At 40.7% G+C, this 17,707-nt stretch overlaps 1 protein-coding gene across 1 annotated transcript; it reads left to right on the plus strand.

Annotated features, from left to right (window-relative positions):
• The first annotated feature begins 1,873 nt into the window (after positions 1-1,873).
• LOC115384416 (cornifelin homolog A-like) lies at positions 1,874-6,461 on the plus strand. Its single transcript, XM_030086686.1, has 4 exons — positions 1,874-2,004; positions 3,523-3,626; positions 3,751-3,938; positions 4,638-6,461. The coding sequence occupies exons 2-4, from the start codon at positions 3,560-3,562 to the stop codon at positions 4,770-4,772; spliced, it is 390 nt and encodes a 129-aa protein (XP_029942546.1). The 5' UTR covers positions 1,874-2,004; positions 3,523-3,559; the 3' UTR covers positions 4,773-6,461.
• The last annotated feature ends 11,246 nt before the right edge of the window (positions 6,462-17,707 follow it).

The following is a 17,707-nucleotide window of genomic DNA, read 5'->3' on the forward strand; positions in this document are numbered from 1 at the left end:
AGTTATTTGGAAATGGGTAACAGCACAAAGAAATTCATCAACAGGCTGAACTCACTTCTGTCTGTGGTCCGTGGCAGCGGAGCATGTTGCCATCTGGCAATAGATTATGATTTCCAGTTCGCCATAAGATTGTCGTTTTCTCGAGAGGAGAAAAATAACTCGAGATCTCGAGAAAACCACTGAAATTAAGTCTTTATCACGGCAAAATGGAGGAAATAAAAAACATATCTTTTCAGGGCTTCTGCAATATAGCTGGTATAAGTCCATTAAAGAAATTTAATCAATCGCAAGTCTGACCGTACAGTTAATCATGATTAATTGCATCATTTGTGAACTTGTAATCAACACACAAAATGTAATGCCCAAAAATGGTTCTTTCTCAGTCTTTAACCTTAAGTGGAGCAGTTTCACATCAGAAATTCTTTCTGCTGCTGCCCTACAGAAAAAGAACACAGAATAAATAGAATAAAACCAAAATATTGAAACGGTGACTGGCACAGGAATAGAATGATATTAACAGAAATGCACAGCAAATTTTTTTTATCAGGAGGAATAATAAAGTCTTATGGTCACAGGAAGGATTAGCACTTTGGTTGTATAAGTATGATGCTGCAGGTGCCCCTATGTGGACATCCAGGGAAAGAAATATATTTTCATATGATACTTTAAAAATAGTGATCATTTGTTTGATGTCCCCGGCCTTTATACAATGCACCCTGTCACAACCAAATTTTAATAGCCATCTGTTTTTCCCCTTTGATACACTGGAACCAAGTAATACACTATGGTCATTCAGTGAAGGGGAAAGGGGAAGTCAGCAGGCAAATTACACAGTGCAGACTTGCTTCTAAGCTTAAGGCTGCTGCATGTTGCAGATGAAATAGATATATGGGTTTATTAGCAGTTTAGCAGGTATTCCTAATGTTTTGGTCAATTATGTAATGGCATCAAGTCAGAAAGTTATTTTCAGTGTCAGCATTACAATTTAAATTCAACATCCATTTCAAGTTCAAAAGCTTCAGCTGTCACAAACACATTCATGGAGTGAAATGTGTTCTGCACCTATTTCAGACCAAGACAGCAATGAATGTTTGATTGAGGTTTATTTTTTATTCAACAAGGACCTTTTTTTTTTTTTTTTTTTTTTTTTTAAAGAATTAGTTGCTTTTATTTTGCATGAATGGACATCCAGGTGAACTGTATGAGGGGCCAACAGGAACATTATTCAGAATTACCATTCACACACACACACATATTAAACAAAACAAATTATAGTGAAAACCTCACACACTTATAGCTGAAACACTCCCATACACACTACTGAAACGTTCTCACACACACTACTGAAACGCTCTCACACTACTGAAATTCTCTCACACACTACTGAAAGTTTCAGTAGTGTTTGGCAGAGCATTGTGGTTGTGTGTGACAACAGTTCAGTAGTGTATGTGGGAGTGCTTCAGTTGTGAGTGCTTGAGGCTTTCTCTATACTGTGTGGATATGTTTGGTTTCATATGTGTGTGTGAATGGTAATTCTGAATAATGTCCCTTTCAGCCCCTCATGAAAAACCTCCTCTTAGATCCTACATTTTTTGCCAAATTTTTCAAAAACTAGACTGTGTGGGTTTCAAAGCAGTCAGAGGCCTCAGTTTGTGGGAAATACAGGATTTTCTCCCATTGGGAAGTTAAACTGTAAATCATCTATTCTACTGTAGTAATTGTGTTTTGTCATGTGAGACATTGCAAAAACTTGAGTGAAAGTGTTCATGCAGCAGAAAAATAACATCACCCACAAGCTTGTCATTGGGAGCCACTCAGACGGTGGAGACATCTCTCTAACAGGAGAGAAAGCTTTTTGTTTTGCACCTGTGTTTACATAGGAATGCAGGTTTTGCAGCATAGTTTAGCTCAGTTTCCAAGCTATGCAGAAGATGCCACTCCTCCTGCAAGGTGTCTTTGCCTAGCAGCTTTGTGAGGTGACAACAAGGATCCCCGCTTGTTCAGGTAAGTGCTTTCTGTTTATCAGAAGAAAAAACTTGGATTGACTTTGTGATTACAATTATGTTTCAGAAAAGAAAACATTTCAATACAAGTAACCTTGTACAAAACGTGAGATTACTGCAGTGGTGCCTGAACTATGACAATCATGCATCATCATGAATATGTGGACAGATATAAATATAAAAGGTCTATGACTGTAAAAGCATATGAAAAATGGTTTGTGTTTCACTGAGCACGCAACACAGTACACAGTCTACAGAGCCCACCATGCATGGGCAATAACTGTGTAATTTAAGTGATAAATCACAGTACATTTCACAACATAGCTGGAAAGCACAGTTAGGGAAAAGTGATCATATTCAACCAAACCATTATTATTACAATCTTCAAACAAATTATAGATACAGCTTCTTTTTTAAATCATCATGGCATCCAAATGTAACTTTGTTTCTTCAGAAACTAAGCAGCTGTGTCATTTCTAAAAATGCGTTCACACCCTGATGTTCTCCATTTTGTCATTTGAGTCAGAGAACCTGTCTGACCGGCACTTCACGTGCACTGGGTGAGACAAATTAGGGCAGGTATACAGGTATATTCCCATGAATTCACAAACAAGAATCACAGTGAGAGAAAACAATACCATAGTTTAATAATTTCAGATTAAAAAAAGTATATTATGTGTTATTTTTTTTCTTTGAACATGTAATGCTTACCTCCAGATCAGTGTGAAAACCGTGATCATATTCTCATGTAAAACTCAGTCAATCAATCTTTTTTCAAGCAGCAGTTTTTTTTTAAAACAGCCAAGGAACAAAATAAAAGACTAGGCCAGCACAATAAAGATACTTTCACAATTAATCCCTTGAAGTGTCTCTGCTGCGCAGTACCAGGACTCCACAGAGAATTGTGATATTTACAGGTTTCATTCTGACACAGGTTCTGTTCCTGATGCCCATCCTGGGGTAGGCTTTGGCACAGTTGATAGAATGAGTCATGTGCCCATCCAATTATCTTCCAATTTGCAATGGATGAAAACACAGTTTAATTTTCCTCATTTTTCCATCATATCAAGTCTACATTTCCAGACAGCAACATTACAGAGTTAAAGCAGTTTATTAACTTGTTTTTAGTGATTCTTTTTTTATGCCCTATTTCTCCATTTTTATCTATTGTGGTGTTGCATGACATAATTACGGTGATTCTACTGTGTCTTACATTTGGAGCAGAATTTCCCAATAAAGCTCACTTTGACTTTGATGTATTTTCCAGTCCTAATGACTACACAATAATATTTGCCAAATTAGCAATTGAAACCTAAAAGTGAATGAAAATGAGTCAAAAATGTCGACAGCCTGTTTGCTTTTAACACCTCAACGTTTTCTACGACCCTCAGATCTCCAGTTTCAGAGACACTGTGGGTCTTTGCTATAACTTTTGGGATGACTGGTTAAACATCCACTGAAGAGAGACCACTAAAAATTCATTCTTTTTAACACCATTCTGATTAATGTGTGTTTACAGGTTTTTTGGTCTCGGTCTGTGGATAATTTTGTTCCCAATGGCAGCACACCGTCAGACCAACTGGAACACAGGCCTCTTTGGCTGCTGTGAAGACGTAAGCTCCTGTAAGAATCAATAACTTATAATCTGAATCTTTGTACAACTCAGTTATTCACTTTCAAATGAAACTAATCTCATCAGCACTTTAAAACCACATGTAATACAACAACAACCCTTGTCATTGTTCAGGCTGCTATGGCTTTTGGTGCTGTCCTTGCCTTGCCTGCTCGGTTGCTGGATCATTTGGAGAGAACCGCTGCCTCCCCTTATGTGATATCTGCAGCCCTGCAGTGGTGTCAGCCTTTGGAATACCTCTGTTTACACCTCCCGCTGTTTTGGCTCTGAGGGTTGGCATTCGACACAAATACGACATCAAGGTAAAGCACTTTACCTAGAACCTGAAATAACCTGGAGATAGTTTGTACTTGACCGAAGTTCTTTGAAAACAGGTAGAGAACAGAATGGCCAAAGGACATAAACAGTTTTATTGATAAGTGGGTTGATTTGTGTTGGTGCAAATGTGTGAGCTTCGAAAACAAAGGCTGTGTGTCACGGAAATGCCAGGCATGCCGAATACACTGTCGTCAAGCCAGTTGACATTGTGTTTATAATGACACGAGAACTTTCAACGTTCCCAATGAAAAATGGCAAATTTAACAACACTCAGAGTTGTTTTCAACTTGAAAACATTTCAGCTTAAAAGAGTCGCAAGGAGTCATGACTGACACCATTAGCTTAGCCACAAACAATGTGATGTCAGAACAGGTGATTAACAAATACAAACATTTTAACAACCTTACAGAAGAACATGTACAAGCTCATTTTCAACTATTATATATTTCAACATATTGAAGTGAGTGATCACATTTGTCCTGTGTGACTTTTGACACCAACCGTCTTCATATGAGGGATTGAAATGATGCACTTCATGTAATTTTTACATTAAGGCATCCTGGATTATAAGAACTTTTGTAAATAATTTGATAAATGGTGCAGTTAGTTAAGCATTCAAATAAATGCACTTTGCAATGTGAAAATCTGTACCATGAGCCTGACTGAATACTTCTTCTCTTTAGGGTTCTCTCTGCAAGGACATTGCCACCTCATGTGTCTGTTTGTGGTGCTCCTGGTGTCAGATGCACCGCGAGCTAAAATATCGCAAGAAAAGCCCCACAGTCGTCAACATGCAGCCCGGTCCAGTGGGGAAGTAATGATGATTCCACAAACCTGTCTGTCATGCTGGCTTTGAGTCCAAATTGGGGTTTTGTGACATCAACTTGAGTTAAATGAGCACGTTTGGTCTGTTATGCCCTTTGAATATATTTTGATTGAGTTGATGTCAGAGAGCCAATGTGCAGTCTTGTTTTTTCACTGTTCAGCTTGCTATTCCCTGAATCTATTCCTCAGTGGATTGGACACATTTCCAGTTAATTTTATTCAACAAAACTGGCAAAATAATTTGATTGCCAAAGCAATGCTATGCTGGAAGTTGGGAGATACTTTCACCAATCAAATCAAAAAAGACTAAAGACATACATTTTTTAAAGAAATTCCCTCTGTATTTTTTTTTTTTTTTTTTTTTTGGGCATCTTTAAAAACTGAAACCACAAAGGAACATAATAAATTATTCAAATAAAAAGTATTTGTTGATATTTTTCTCCCCTCTGTTATTATGCGAGCTTAATGGGAGTGTTCTGTTTTATATTCTAAGTCTTTTGTGTGCAAATTTGTAATCAAATGATGATATTGAAGCTGTCAGTTTTTATTCACACTTTTTGCCATCGTCTGACTGATGTCTGTGTAGCTGAATGCAAAAATCAAATGAGAAACCTTTTTTAATGCAGAGAGTTTTTTTTGCCTGTGCCACACCTTAGCATATTGTTTTTGTTTTTTTTGTTTTGTTTTCATTTTAATTCATTCATTCATCCATTCAAAATAAACCACATTTTGTGTTTTGGCTTAAAGAGCGAGTTTTTGGAGTGACTGTGACAATGATATTCTAATATGCTTCAGTGACCCTACTGGGAAGCCAAACAGCTATTTATTTTCTCTATCTTGTGAACAATTCACGATCTTATAAAAATTATTAATATCATATTAATTTTAAAATTCGAACAAATGTATTTTCAGTTCAGCAGTACATGACTAACTGAATAACTTGAGCCAACAATCTTGGCAAATGCTGTATTAATTTCTTTCAGCATTCCTCTCTAGAAGGTAAAACTTAAACAGAACGTAAGACTTAAACAGGTTAAAAAAATTCTCAAATAAGTATTTGTGTATCTAGTATTTAAATTTCGTTTGAAGGGATGACTTCTGGACACAAAGTGGCACCCCAGTGTCATGGATTCAAATTGGTCGTGCTCTTTCTGTGTGGAGTTTCGTACAGTGTGTATGTGGATTTCCTTCTGGTACTCCAACATAATTTACCCCTGGGAGTGAATGTGAGTGCATGTGGCTGTTTGTCTCTGGTTGCCATGTGATTTATTGGAGACCTGGCCATGGTGTATCCTTCCCTCACCCATAATCAGATTAACTCCAGTGCCACACGACCCTGTGCGGGATAAGGTGGTGCAGAATATGAATGGATGAATGAATGGGATTTGTTTCCTTTCAATTTTGCTGGTGTTTATAAACTGTTAACATAAGTGATCTGAGGATTTTTCGTCCGGCTGTGTAGGTGAGGTAACACTGTAGATTATTTGTATTCACACAGTATGCACACATTCACACAGAGTTTCACAGACGATCTTTATTGTTGTTGTCTTCTTTGTTCCTTTCTGTGGTTACACATGAACTACTGTGCACACAACACTGCCCCACAAACCAACAGTGGTATTAACCCATTTGCTTCATAGGCACCCTGGAAACACACCAAATAAAGGGCATGATGAATGTAACAGTCAGAAGGTTCTGTCCTTACTCATCTGCATTTCAATATCAAACATATTTGAGTCTTTCGTGAACCATCCACACTCTGATGCTTATTTCTTTTTGAGATGTTTGTGTCAAATTGTTTGCATTTCGCAAAGCTCTGCTGCTTCCACATTTTGAAACGCAGATATAGTAAGTGGCTGATAGATTCTAACTACTTTGAAATGTTCTAAAGAAAACTATTCTTTAGCAGTGGTTTTTGTCTTTTTGATTTATTTAATGAGTGTTATCCATTGTTTCAAAAGATTTTGCAGACAATCAGTAATGTGGCATAAAGCATCACAAACAAGCTCAGAGTATGTAAAAGAGTTTAGAACAATTAAAGGGGCTTAAGGTAGGACTTGACAAAAACTACACATGCATTTCCAGTTTATTCAATGCTAATGGGCCGTAAAGCATTAAAAACCTAAAATAACAGGCCAATCCGTGTATCTGTCTGTTGCCTTATACAGGCTGTGTGCCACAGAATTGGCTGCAGTTCAGCGTCCGAATTTCCCGCGCAATCGTGGGGATGTGACGTAAATTGACGCAGTATGCGCGTTGCCGACAGCTCTTGAACAGGAAGAACATGGCTGCCGTGGACACAGACTCATTTCATTGCTTGACGTGGTGCTTGTTTAGATATATGCACTGTGGTCTTGCAGTAAACCGTGACATAGTAAACAGCAGGAGCATCCCTGCTGCAGTGCTGTGAAGACGGACAGTCTGTAAAATGTTTGTGCGCGCTCCCGTGCCACCTTGGCTGGTGGCTGCAGTTACCCACAGCACCTATCGCGGCGGCACTGAGGTAAATTTTGTAAAGTTGCCTTAAGTCCCTTTAACAAAGAAGGAGAAAAAAAAAATAAAAACACAAAATGAAAAAAATTAAATGTGTGGGCACCAGTTTTTATCATTAATGTGTCTGTGTGTGATCTGTGCTGTAGGGGTTTTGAACATAAAAAGAATGTATGCTCAACTTATAAGTCAAAGAGGAAACCTCAGACAACCTCTAAAGTTTTAGGGCTTGTCAGCATGTGCCAACTTTCAATCCAGTTATCTTGAGCAATGAGCTACAGTGTCCTTTCTGTCAGAAGCTAAACTATGACACTCTGTCTTTGAATTTGATTTTGATGGGAAAACTTTATTTTGAACATGTAACATAAATAAATAAATAAATAAATAAATAAATAAATAAATAAATGAGAGAACAATCAGGAAAAGAAAGGAAAAAAACAGACATCCAATTAATTAAGCAATATGAAAGAGTTGTCACTATGTGTCTTTCACATGAAAGAAAGTAGGAAGAAGAAGACTTATTTAATCCAACCAACCTTGCACATCATCGCTGTTATCATAATTCTATTCTATTGATTCTATTGTCTCTTGATAGAAATCAAGCTATAATCAGTCCCACCACTTTGTGATCGCAACAGTTAATGCAAGTTCGATCAATCTCTGTAAATTCTGCATGCTTTGCCATTGTTTTCATGTTAAGCTGATTGGACAACATTGGAAGGTCAGGCAGAAATCATGGAGGCTGGTTTAATTCAAATTAATTGTTGCAGTTGCAACAAAGCAACATTGCAACTTATCATTGTACAGTTGCTTTACGTTTTCTTTGATAAACTACAATACAATTTGTTACATCTGAAGAACTTTCTGTAATCTATAATTATCTTCTATTTAAAGCTCTTTTCTCTTCACAAGTTACATTCAGTTAATGTATGGAAACTTGTTCATCATTGAAGGTTCTGCTGATATGTGCTCTTCTTGTACAGGGAAAAGACTTCAGGTGGGATTTCCACTGAAACTGTTCAAGAGAGTAAGATAAAACAACAGCAAATGAGAAGACCTGTTTGAGGCCATCTTCTTACAAAGTTGTTTAGTAATCATGGGACATGTTCAAAAGTGTTACCAAGCAGATATTCACTAAAAAAACAGTGAATCAAAATATCACTCCACTGAAACAGATTTATGAGGATGAAGCTTGACTAGTGATGATCCTCACAGATGCCTTAAGTCTATTTAGCTTGGTTTAAAACAGAGAATGTTGTCCCAGCCCAGAACACCTCAGCTCAAACCACTGACCTATGTCCTACAAGCTACATCCTTTAACATTAAATCGATGACTTCAATCGAAACTCTATAATTTAATAGGCGTGTCTGCCACTGATTTATTATACACTCCCACCCGTGGCTTTTGTTGTGGGTATGACGCAGCTGTTTTACTTCCTTGTATTGAAACCTGAGAGGCTGCCAAAGGTCTCGAACCTACATACACTCAAGCAGCAACAGGAGCCTCCACCCAGATATTTATACATATTCATACCCAGCTACTCTGAAGCAACGTGTAAAGTTTGAAGTGATCATGTTTAGGCTTTTTCCAGGACATTTCCCTTTACATAAAGAAACCTGAAACTTTGAGGCATGGCCAGGGCCCCATCCTCTGACTGTTGTGGAAAGTTTTTGACCACCAACCCCTTTTCTGCCAACAGGCCAAATTTGAGGTCATTTGAATAAACCCAGGAGGATAAGTTCTCTCTATAAATTTTTAAAATTTGGCATAAAATGATTAAATCAGCCATAATTGTCTTAATGGCAGACTTCCTATTGAGTTTTTGGTCAGTGTGTAATGAGAGCAATGGCTATAAATATACCACTTGAGTTCTACAGATTATACTGTCTTCAGTAGATTTTCCCACCACAATACCCATGGTACCCAACTTTCCAATCTATTATTTCTGACAGATGATCTGTTGGTTTTTCCCTGAGTTCTCTTGTGTCTGAGACTTGATTCTCAGGTCAACTATGCGTCATGCAGAGAGACGTTTCTACCTTTCAGAGATTATGTAGTTTTCTCACACTTCAGCTTTATAGTATCTGATATATGATGCATTTGTGAAATTAGCCCAAGTTTGCTTAAAAATGGAAAATAAAAGAGGATCATAACATCATAAAAACGGATTTGATGAATGACGCCACACGCAATTGTGGCATAATACCTTCAGTCATGTTAATTGTCTCCAGAGATTAAGGAAGAGTAATTTTACTTCAGTGACTGCCAGTTTCAGGTTTGTCAAATTGTTTAGCCCTGTGATACTCAAAAGATGACTCTCCTGGTGCAAGAGAAAGCATTTCATGAATTCAGCTGAAGTACTGAGAAGGTGACTGTTTACAGAAGATGAGATTTTTTTTTTTTAAATCCCAGTTCATATCTTGATGGTACTTTAGAACAAGAACGTGTCAGATTGTTTACCATCTGACACTTTGATGTCTAACATTAGAAATAGTTCGGAAGCATAAATTTTTTCTTAGTTTAACATCACAGTAGATCTTCAATGAGGAGAGAACTTCATAATCAAAAAGAAGAATGCCTTATTTCCCTTTTTTCTGTCTTCTTTTCCCTGTCTTCTTGTTGTTATTCTTGTTCTTTTTATTAATTCAGTGAGACAATGACTCCTGATTTTTTTCGGAGAATGTAAATGCTAAAATAAATAAAATGTTAAAAAACATATTTATAGCCTATATATACACACACACACACACACACACACACACACACACACACACACACATATATATATATATATATATATATATATATATATATATATATATATATATATATATATATTTTTTTTTTTTTTTTTTTTTAATTTATTTATTTTTTTAAAGGAAAGGAAAATACTTGATAAAACATGATGAAATTGTTCACTTCAGGTGCAATCAAACAGCAATAGGGTATTTTGGAGTGTGTGTGTGTGTGTGTGTGTGTGTGTGTGTGTGTGTGTGTGTGTGTGTGTGTGTGTGTGTGTGTTCTCGTATTTCTATCCTTGTTGGGGCCAAATGTCCCCACAAGGATAGCAAAACGTGGAACGACGTGCCTTGTGGGGACCTTTTTCCGGTCCTAAGTAGGAGAAACAGTGTTTTCTTGATCATGTTGTTGTTACTGAAAAAAGTAAAAGTGCAAAAACATTTCTTTAGGGTTAGGCTTTATTGTGGTGTGGGTTAGGGTTAGGGTAAGGGTCAGGGTTAGGGGCTAGACATGAATGGGAGTCAATGGACGGTCCCCACAAGGATAGAAATACAAGACTGAGCGTGTGTGTGTGTGTGTGTGTGTGTGTGTGTGTGTGTGTGTGTGTGTGTGTGTGTGTGTCTGTGTGTGTGTCTAACATTAGAAATAGTTCGGAAGCATAAATTTTTTCTTAGTTTAACATCACAGTAGATCTTCAATGAGGAGAGAACTTCATAATCAAAAAGAAGAATGCCTTATTTCCCTTTTTTCTGTCTTCTTTTCCCTGTCTTCTTGTTGTTATTCTTGTTCTTTTTAATTAATTCAGTGAGACAATGACTCCTGATTTTTTTCGGAGAATGTAAATGCTAAAATAAATAAAATGTTAAAAAACATATTTATAGCCTATATATACACACACACACACACACACACACACACACACACACACACACACACACACATATATATATATATATATATATATATATATATATATATATATATATATTTTTTTTTTTTTTTTTTTTTTTTTTTAAAGGAAAGGAAAATACTTGATAAAACATGATGAAATTGTTCACTTCAGGTGCAATCAAACAGCAATAGGGTATTTTGGAGTGTGTGTGTGTGTGTGTGTGTGTGTGTGTGTGTGTGTGTGTGTGTGTCTGTGTGTGTGTGTCTGTGTGTTGTTGTTGTTGTTGTTGTTTCATCATGTGCTCACAGGACTGACATGAATTAGATGAATAAAACCCACTGTTTATTCCAAACAGTACGTCTGATCCCTGAGAAAATAAATGTTTGATTGGCTTATTGTTTATTTATGAATGTGTCCAAAGTGGCAGTGTCATGAGAAGTGAGGGTACTGATCGCAGCACAGCACTCTCTGCTGGAGCATGGCTGCAACTTAAAACGTGTCAAAGCAGTGTCTTCAAAAACATCACGTATAAGAAGCATCCCAAAGCACAGAAATGTATTCAGGTCAGTTGGTATGTACAGTTATACTGTACATATCAAAGCCCTAATTCAAGTGATTTCCACAGTTTCTCCAGAAACTTAACCAGGGCATGAATCAGAGTCTTGGAGCATGGCCTGCAATAGTGCAAACAGCCAGTAGAGTTTGTGGTCACTGCTTGATTAGGCATGCATGAACAGAATAATTACATATTAACTGATGCATATTTGAAAGGCTGTACTCTGTAAATACAACATGTCCTTCAAATTTTACAAGTGGTAGTCTTGACTTAAGCATTGCCTTAAACAAAAGCCATAGTGGTTGTTTTTGTTTTGTTTTCCACATGCATGAAAATTCATTTCTTTATTAGACCATTAAAGTCCAGTACTTATGCATTCAAGAACACATGCAGTCACATGAAGAAATGTAAATAAATGTTGTTAAAAGTGGAAAAAATACAGATGGAAAAAACAGCAACAAAAACAATCATACTGTCTTATAATGGATTAGTTCTGTTAGATTGTCTACTGTGTTGAATGTTCTCTGTAATGTTGCCATTTGTCTGCATTGATTTCACAGCATAACTTTCAATTATCTGTGACTCAAGATTACTCAATGGCGGACAGACCCCTGTCAGACTGGAATACTGGCCTCTGTGACTGCTGTGAAGATACCAGCACTTGTAAAAGCAAGACTTTGGCTTCTTTTAAAAGAAATTAGTTCTTTTCAAAGAGGTTTCATCGCTCTTTTTCTCTCTGTCTTACTCTGCTTGATAGGCTGCTATGGATTCTGGTGCTGCCCGTGCTTGGCCTGCACCTGTCAAATAATTTCAGAGAGAACAGGTGTCTGTCTCCCTTTGTGTGACTTATTTTCTCCTGCCATCTTTGCTGCCTTTGGGATACCTCTGTTTGTCCCTCCTGCAGTCTTGTCCTTGAGGGCTTCCCTCTGAAACTGATACAATATCAAGGTGAGATGCACAAGATGTTGACCCACACAAAATGTCATCACGTTGTTGGTAACCACAGTGAGAGAGTCATTGCTTTCGATTGCTTCCCTGCAGGGCTCACTGTGCAAGGACATTGCAGTTTCCTGTTTCTGTAGCACTTGCTCTTGGTGTCAGATACATCGCAAGTTAAAAGAGCACAGGAAAGCCCCTATTATCATCAATGTGCACAATGTACAAAGTGCACAGCCTCCACCCGTGGTGGTAATACGCTAACACCGACCGCAGCTTCATTTGGTAAACTAGTCATAATCATTTGGAAATGTTTGCTGTCTTTTATTAATTTATATGTTGGCCATAATAATACAATTTCCATCACTAATACAAATTCCCTCTAGTCAAAGTTACTATTTTTCCATAAACAGTTTTCTAACAACTCATAGGGTTTTTGGTTTTTTTTTTTTACTCTTTTGATCTTTTCTTGTTACTGTAAAAACATTCAAGTATAATGCAGGGTAGTTCATAAATCAAGAGCTTGATTTTAAAAAGAATAGGCTGAATAGGTAATGCAGTAGTAGGCAATGTCAAACTACATAAGTAACACTGTCCGTGTGTCTCAAACGACAGTCACTAGAGGACGCCAAAGATACCAATATTAAAATTTCTCCACTCACCATGAACCCCTCATCTGACAATTGAATACATTCGGGGTTCATCTTCCTTATCATGTATTTTCAACCTGACAATAGAAAAACAAATGTTTGATAAACTAGTGGAGTAACACACCAAAATTAAAAATTGAGGACTTGTAGAATTTCTATAAATTACTATGTTACAAGACACTGCGGCATTTCATGTGTATTTTATGTTATTCCTACATTTTATCAGAGATATGGCATTTTCTTTTCTTTCCAAATAACAACAATACAGTTTGTGGTAAGATTTTGTTCCTGTGCATTGTGAATGTCATCTCCATCCCTGACATGTTTGATTGTGCATTTGCAATAAAATTGAGGGGAAAAAAAGAAAGAAAAGATAAAGAAGGCATTTTCATTTTTAAATCCTCGTATGAAATCTAATCTGAGTTCTTTACAACAAACATTTTTATCTTGAAGAAGGAAAACAAATCATGATGCCATGTGGGTAGCAGCTCAAAGGAACTACATTTCATTCTAGACTGGGAAACACGTGACCATGATCTTTGTGGTTATCATGTTCTCTTTTCATTTAAATGTTGTTGTTCTTTTTAGATGAAATGTCCAACTTCATTTTTCTATAGTCTCTTTTCGTCTTCAAAATCTCAGTCTCGTTTGCATTTCATCAAGATCCCACAGAACCAGCAAGCACCATGGGTCTCTCTCTCTCTCTCTCTCTCTCTCTCTCTCTCTCTCTCTCTCTCTCTCTCTCTCTCTCTCTCATGCAACAGATGAGAGGAACACAGACAAAGTAACAGTGCGGGGTGACATATAATAGAGACTATAGTAGTAAACTGTACTGTACTGTAGTAAACACTTTGTAGGACTTACCGGTATGTGGATGTCAGAAGGGTTCAGCAGCATGTTGAAATATGGCCATATTGCAATTGTTGGGAGCTCAGGTGCTCAGGCCGAGTATGTCTGAGAGCCTGCTCAAGACCAAAAGGTTTTGGGTCAAAAGGCATGAGAATAACTATCTACAGATGTGTGTTTATACTGGATGAGTTGCATTTTGGCATTGCATGTCATGGGGGAGGTGTTGTTGCTCATAATGTGCCAGTTAAGAATGTGAAAGATTAAGAAAAAGCACAGCGTCGTCAACAGCCTATTCTTGTAAGAGTATAAAGAGACACAGAGATGTGTTCACACTGTGATTGCTCATTTACTGTGGTCCATTTGTGCTGTGTATGTTTTTGTATGCAGAAACACCAAACAAGCAGATAGCGAAAAATGGGTGTTACTGAAACACATTTCAGAACAAACTCTTGTGTGATTGGAGTGAAGTTTAACTGGAGTCAAAGAGTTCATCATAACTGATGTGCCCTATGGAGTACTTCTAGACACAGTTTTGACACTGAAAACATCTACGAAACTAATGAATTTATTTTTTTTCTTTTCCCTAAATAAATTGGGGGAGGGACGCATACACTCGGAGAACTGGAGTTATGTTTAGTAACTACTAATTCTACGTCGTGATATGGTAAGCCCGCCTACGGGCTTTGCTATTGGTATAAACCAAGGCGTAGGCCGTAGGGGATGAATGTACCCCCACTTGGCATGCTGACAGGATTGTTGGGGAAGAAGTGGAAGTAAGCAAACCATACGTCAGAACCGTCGAATAACTTCCAGAGAAAATGGGGCAAGCAGCCTGACCGAGGCGCTGCCCAAAAATGCATAAGTATCACCAAGCGACACACACACACACACGCTGACCGGGGCAAAGCCACAGCGGCAGGCGGGCCAAACCCTGGCCTGCGACCCCCACCGGGCGCGGCAGCTGGGCCCTGAAGACCAGCACGGTTAGGCGACAGAACCCCTGTTCTTGCCGAGAACTGACATGGCCACAATGTCTGTGCACATATCCATCAGATATGAACACACAAAGGTGGACGCGGACGCCCAGGAGGCAGCCTGGCAGATGTCACCCACCGTGACACCTCTACACAGGACCACGTAAGTAGCCATACTCCGTGTGGAATGAGCACGAATCACTGCCGGCGGTGGAAGATTCTGCGCCTCATAAGCAGCTGCAATAGCGCCCCCCACCCAGTGGGTGAGACGCTGGGAGGACAGCGGGGCTCCACGCCCTCTGACCCCGTATCGCACAAACAGCTGGTCCGTAGTGCAAAAACCAGCTGTGCGCTCAACGTAGAGACGCAGAGCCCTGACTGGGCAAAGCAACCGCAGCCGCGGGTCATCACCGGACGAACCAGGCAGGGAGCAAAGCATCGTGATCCGGATCACCCGCGACCGGAAGTCTGAGGTGATCACCTTGGGATGAAAGGTCGGATTAGGCCAAAGGTGCAGGAGACCCCATCTGGGCTGAACATCATGCAGGATGGGTGGACCGACAGAGCGCAGAGATCCCCAACTCTCTTGGCAGACGCTAGCACTAACAACATGGCGGCCTTGAAGGAGAGAAAGCGGTCTGCCGCCTGCTCCAAAGGCTCAAAGGGGGCTCCCCTTAAGACCCTCCAACACAGAGTGGAGGTCCCACAGGGAGACCACATGTCTGGGGGGTGGCCGTAGCCGACACGCCCCATACAGAAACCGCTTCACCAGCGGGTGACTGCACGCAGAGGAGCGGCTGAAACCACCATGACCTGCTGCAGTGGCCGATGTAAACACCGTCAGGGTGGATGCAGCGTGACCACTGTCCAGCAGGACCTGGAGGAACTCCAAAACTCCACCAATAGCGCAGGAGACCGGGTCCAAGCCCCTCTCCAAGCACCACGTGGTGAAGAGCTGCCACCGAGACCTGTAGGCCTTGACAGTGAGGGGGCCCTGGCAGTCTGGGTGGTGGGAACCACCGCCAGGGGGAAATCTAGTTCCACTAATCTCACCCTCTCAGCCTCCAAGCCAGGAGCCTCCCGCCCTCTCCGAAGGGCGCCCCCTGCCTGCAGCAGTGTGTCGGGCCCGTCAGGGATCGGCCACAGGTCTCTAACCGCTAGCTGGACCAGGTCCGGGAACCACTGTGCACTCGGGGAGTCCGGAGCCACCACGATCACAAGGAGGTTCTGTGTCCTCACCCTGCGCAGCAACGGGGTTAAGAGGCGGGCTGGAGGGAACGCGTACAGGAGGCCCGGAGGCCAGCTCTTGTGTGCGAAGGAATCTACCCCGAGAGGGGGTGCGTCTGACGACCTGAGTGAGAACCAGAGTGCACACTGTGCGTTCCCTGCACTGGTGAAAAGGTCTGCCACCGGGTGGCCGAACTTGGATCGGAGTTGGGCTGCAACTCACGGGGACAGGCCCCACTCGTTGTGAAGTGGGCCTCCCTGGGACATTCTGTCCATGCCGACGTTGAGGACCCCACGATGACGGAGGGACTTCAGCACCGCCTCGACACACTTGGTAAAAGTGCGAGGAGTGAGAGAGTAGCTGAAGGGGAGCCGGGTGTATTGAAAACACCTGGTCCCCACGGCAAACCGGAGGAAGGGCCTGTGCCTCCTCAGGATGGGGATGTGGAAGTAGGCGTCCGTGAGGTCGACCGACGTCATCCAGTCCCCAGTGTGGATGCTCTCCAGGAGCTGTTTGACTGTCAGCATGCGGAACCTCCTGGTGGTTATGTGAGCATTTAGGACCCGCAAGTCCAGAATGGGCCTCATACCTCCGCTCTTCTTGGGAACCAAGAAGTAGGGGGAATAAAAACCCGAGTACGCCTCCTCTGCGCTCAGCTCTGTTACCGCACCCCGGCGGAGGAGCGAGGTCACTTCTGCCTCGAGAGCAGCCACCCTCACAGAGCATGCGAACCACGTTCGAAGGATCCCATTGAAGAGGGGCGGGCGACGGGAAAACTGCAGGGCATAACCACTTTGTTGTGTCCTGGACAACCAGGGTGAAAGCAGTCCCAGTATAGCATGCTACGTCTGGAAGTGGAGCGTCAGTGGCTGCACCACGGCCTGAGGGGACGGCCCTCCCATCCTCCCGGCCTCGGGAGACCGGGGGCCACCGGTGCAAGGGCTGTGAAGAGAGTGTCCCATGAAAGAGCGCAGGCTCAGGGGCTGGGAGCCAGCACTTTGTTGGACACAAACCCATCGGCGGCAGCGTGAGTGCAGTGCCACGCGAGCCACTGTCCTTCATGCTGAAGCCAGAAGCGGGGTGCTCTAGAGTGGGAACCTGGGCTGACCGCGTACAGCGTCCGTGATGCACTCATAAATGATCACAATTCTTTATAACATCAATTGTTATCCCTCAGGGCCAGGACCTGGTGTCTAACCCTAAACCTAACCCTATGCTGTATAGTGGGTTATGACTATTGTTATAAAGCATTGTGATCATTTATGAGTGTTTATAACTATAGTTATACAGTGCTATAATGGCATTACAATGCTTTATAGATGCACTTATAATGCATTATAGAGGTGGGCTTCAAGTAGTGTTACCGAAATGTTTATTTTCCTGTCAGTCACTTTTACTTCCATTTCTTGTACTTGTGAGCCTAGTTGTCAAGACACATCATTAATGTTAATTAAGCAGTATCACATGAGTGGGAATGTTGCTGTGAACATCAGTAGTGCTGTAATTTGGTCAGATATGTGTTTTAACATTGCATTGTGCTGTTCAGACTTCCATTGTAATGACAATAAACTGAACATCTAATTTGCAAATCAGAAACAAGTGCATTGTATATT

Source organism: Salarias fasciatus, unplaced genomic scaffold (genome assembly GCF_902148845.1).
Source record: "Salarias fasciatus unplaced genomic scaffold, fSalaFa1.1, whole genome shotgun sequence".
NCBI lineage: Eukaryota > Metazoa > Chordata > Actinopteri > Blenniiformes > Blenniidae > Salarias > Salarias fasciatus.

Coding starts and splice junctions, on each gene's coding strand:
- LOC115384416 (XM_030086686.1), top strand. CDS start 3,560: ATGGCAGCACACCGTCAGACCAACTGGAACACAGGCCTCTTTGGCTGC. Junction 3,627..3,750: donor CTGTGAAGACGTAAGCTCCT/GTAAGAATCAAT, acceptor GTCATTGTTCAG/GCTGCTATGGCTTTTGGTGC. Junction 3,939..4,637: donor GACACAAATACGACATCAAG/GTAAAGCACTTT, acceptor TCTTCTCTTTAG/GGTTCTCTCTGCAAGGACAT.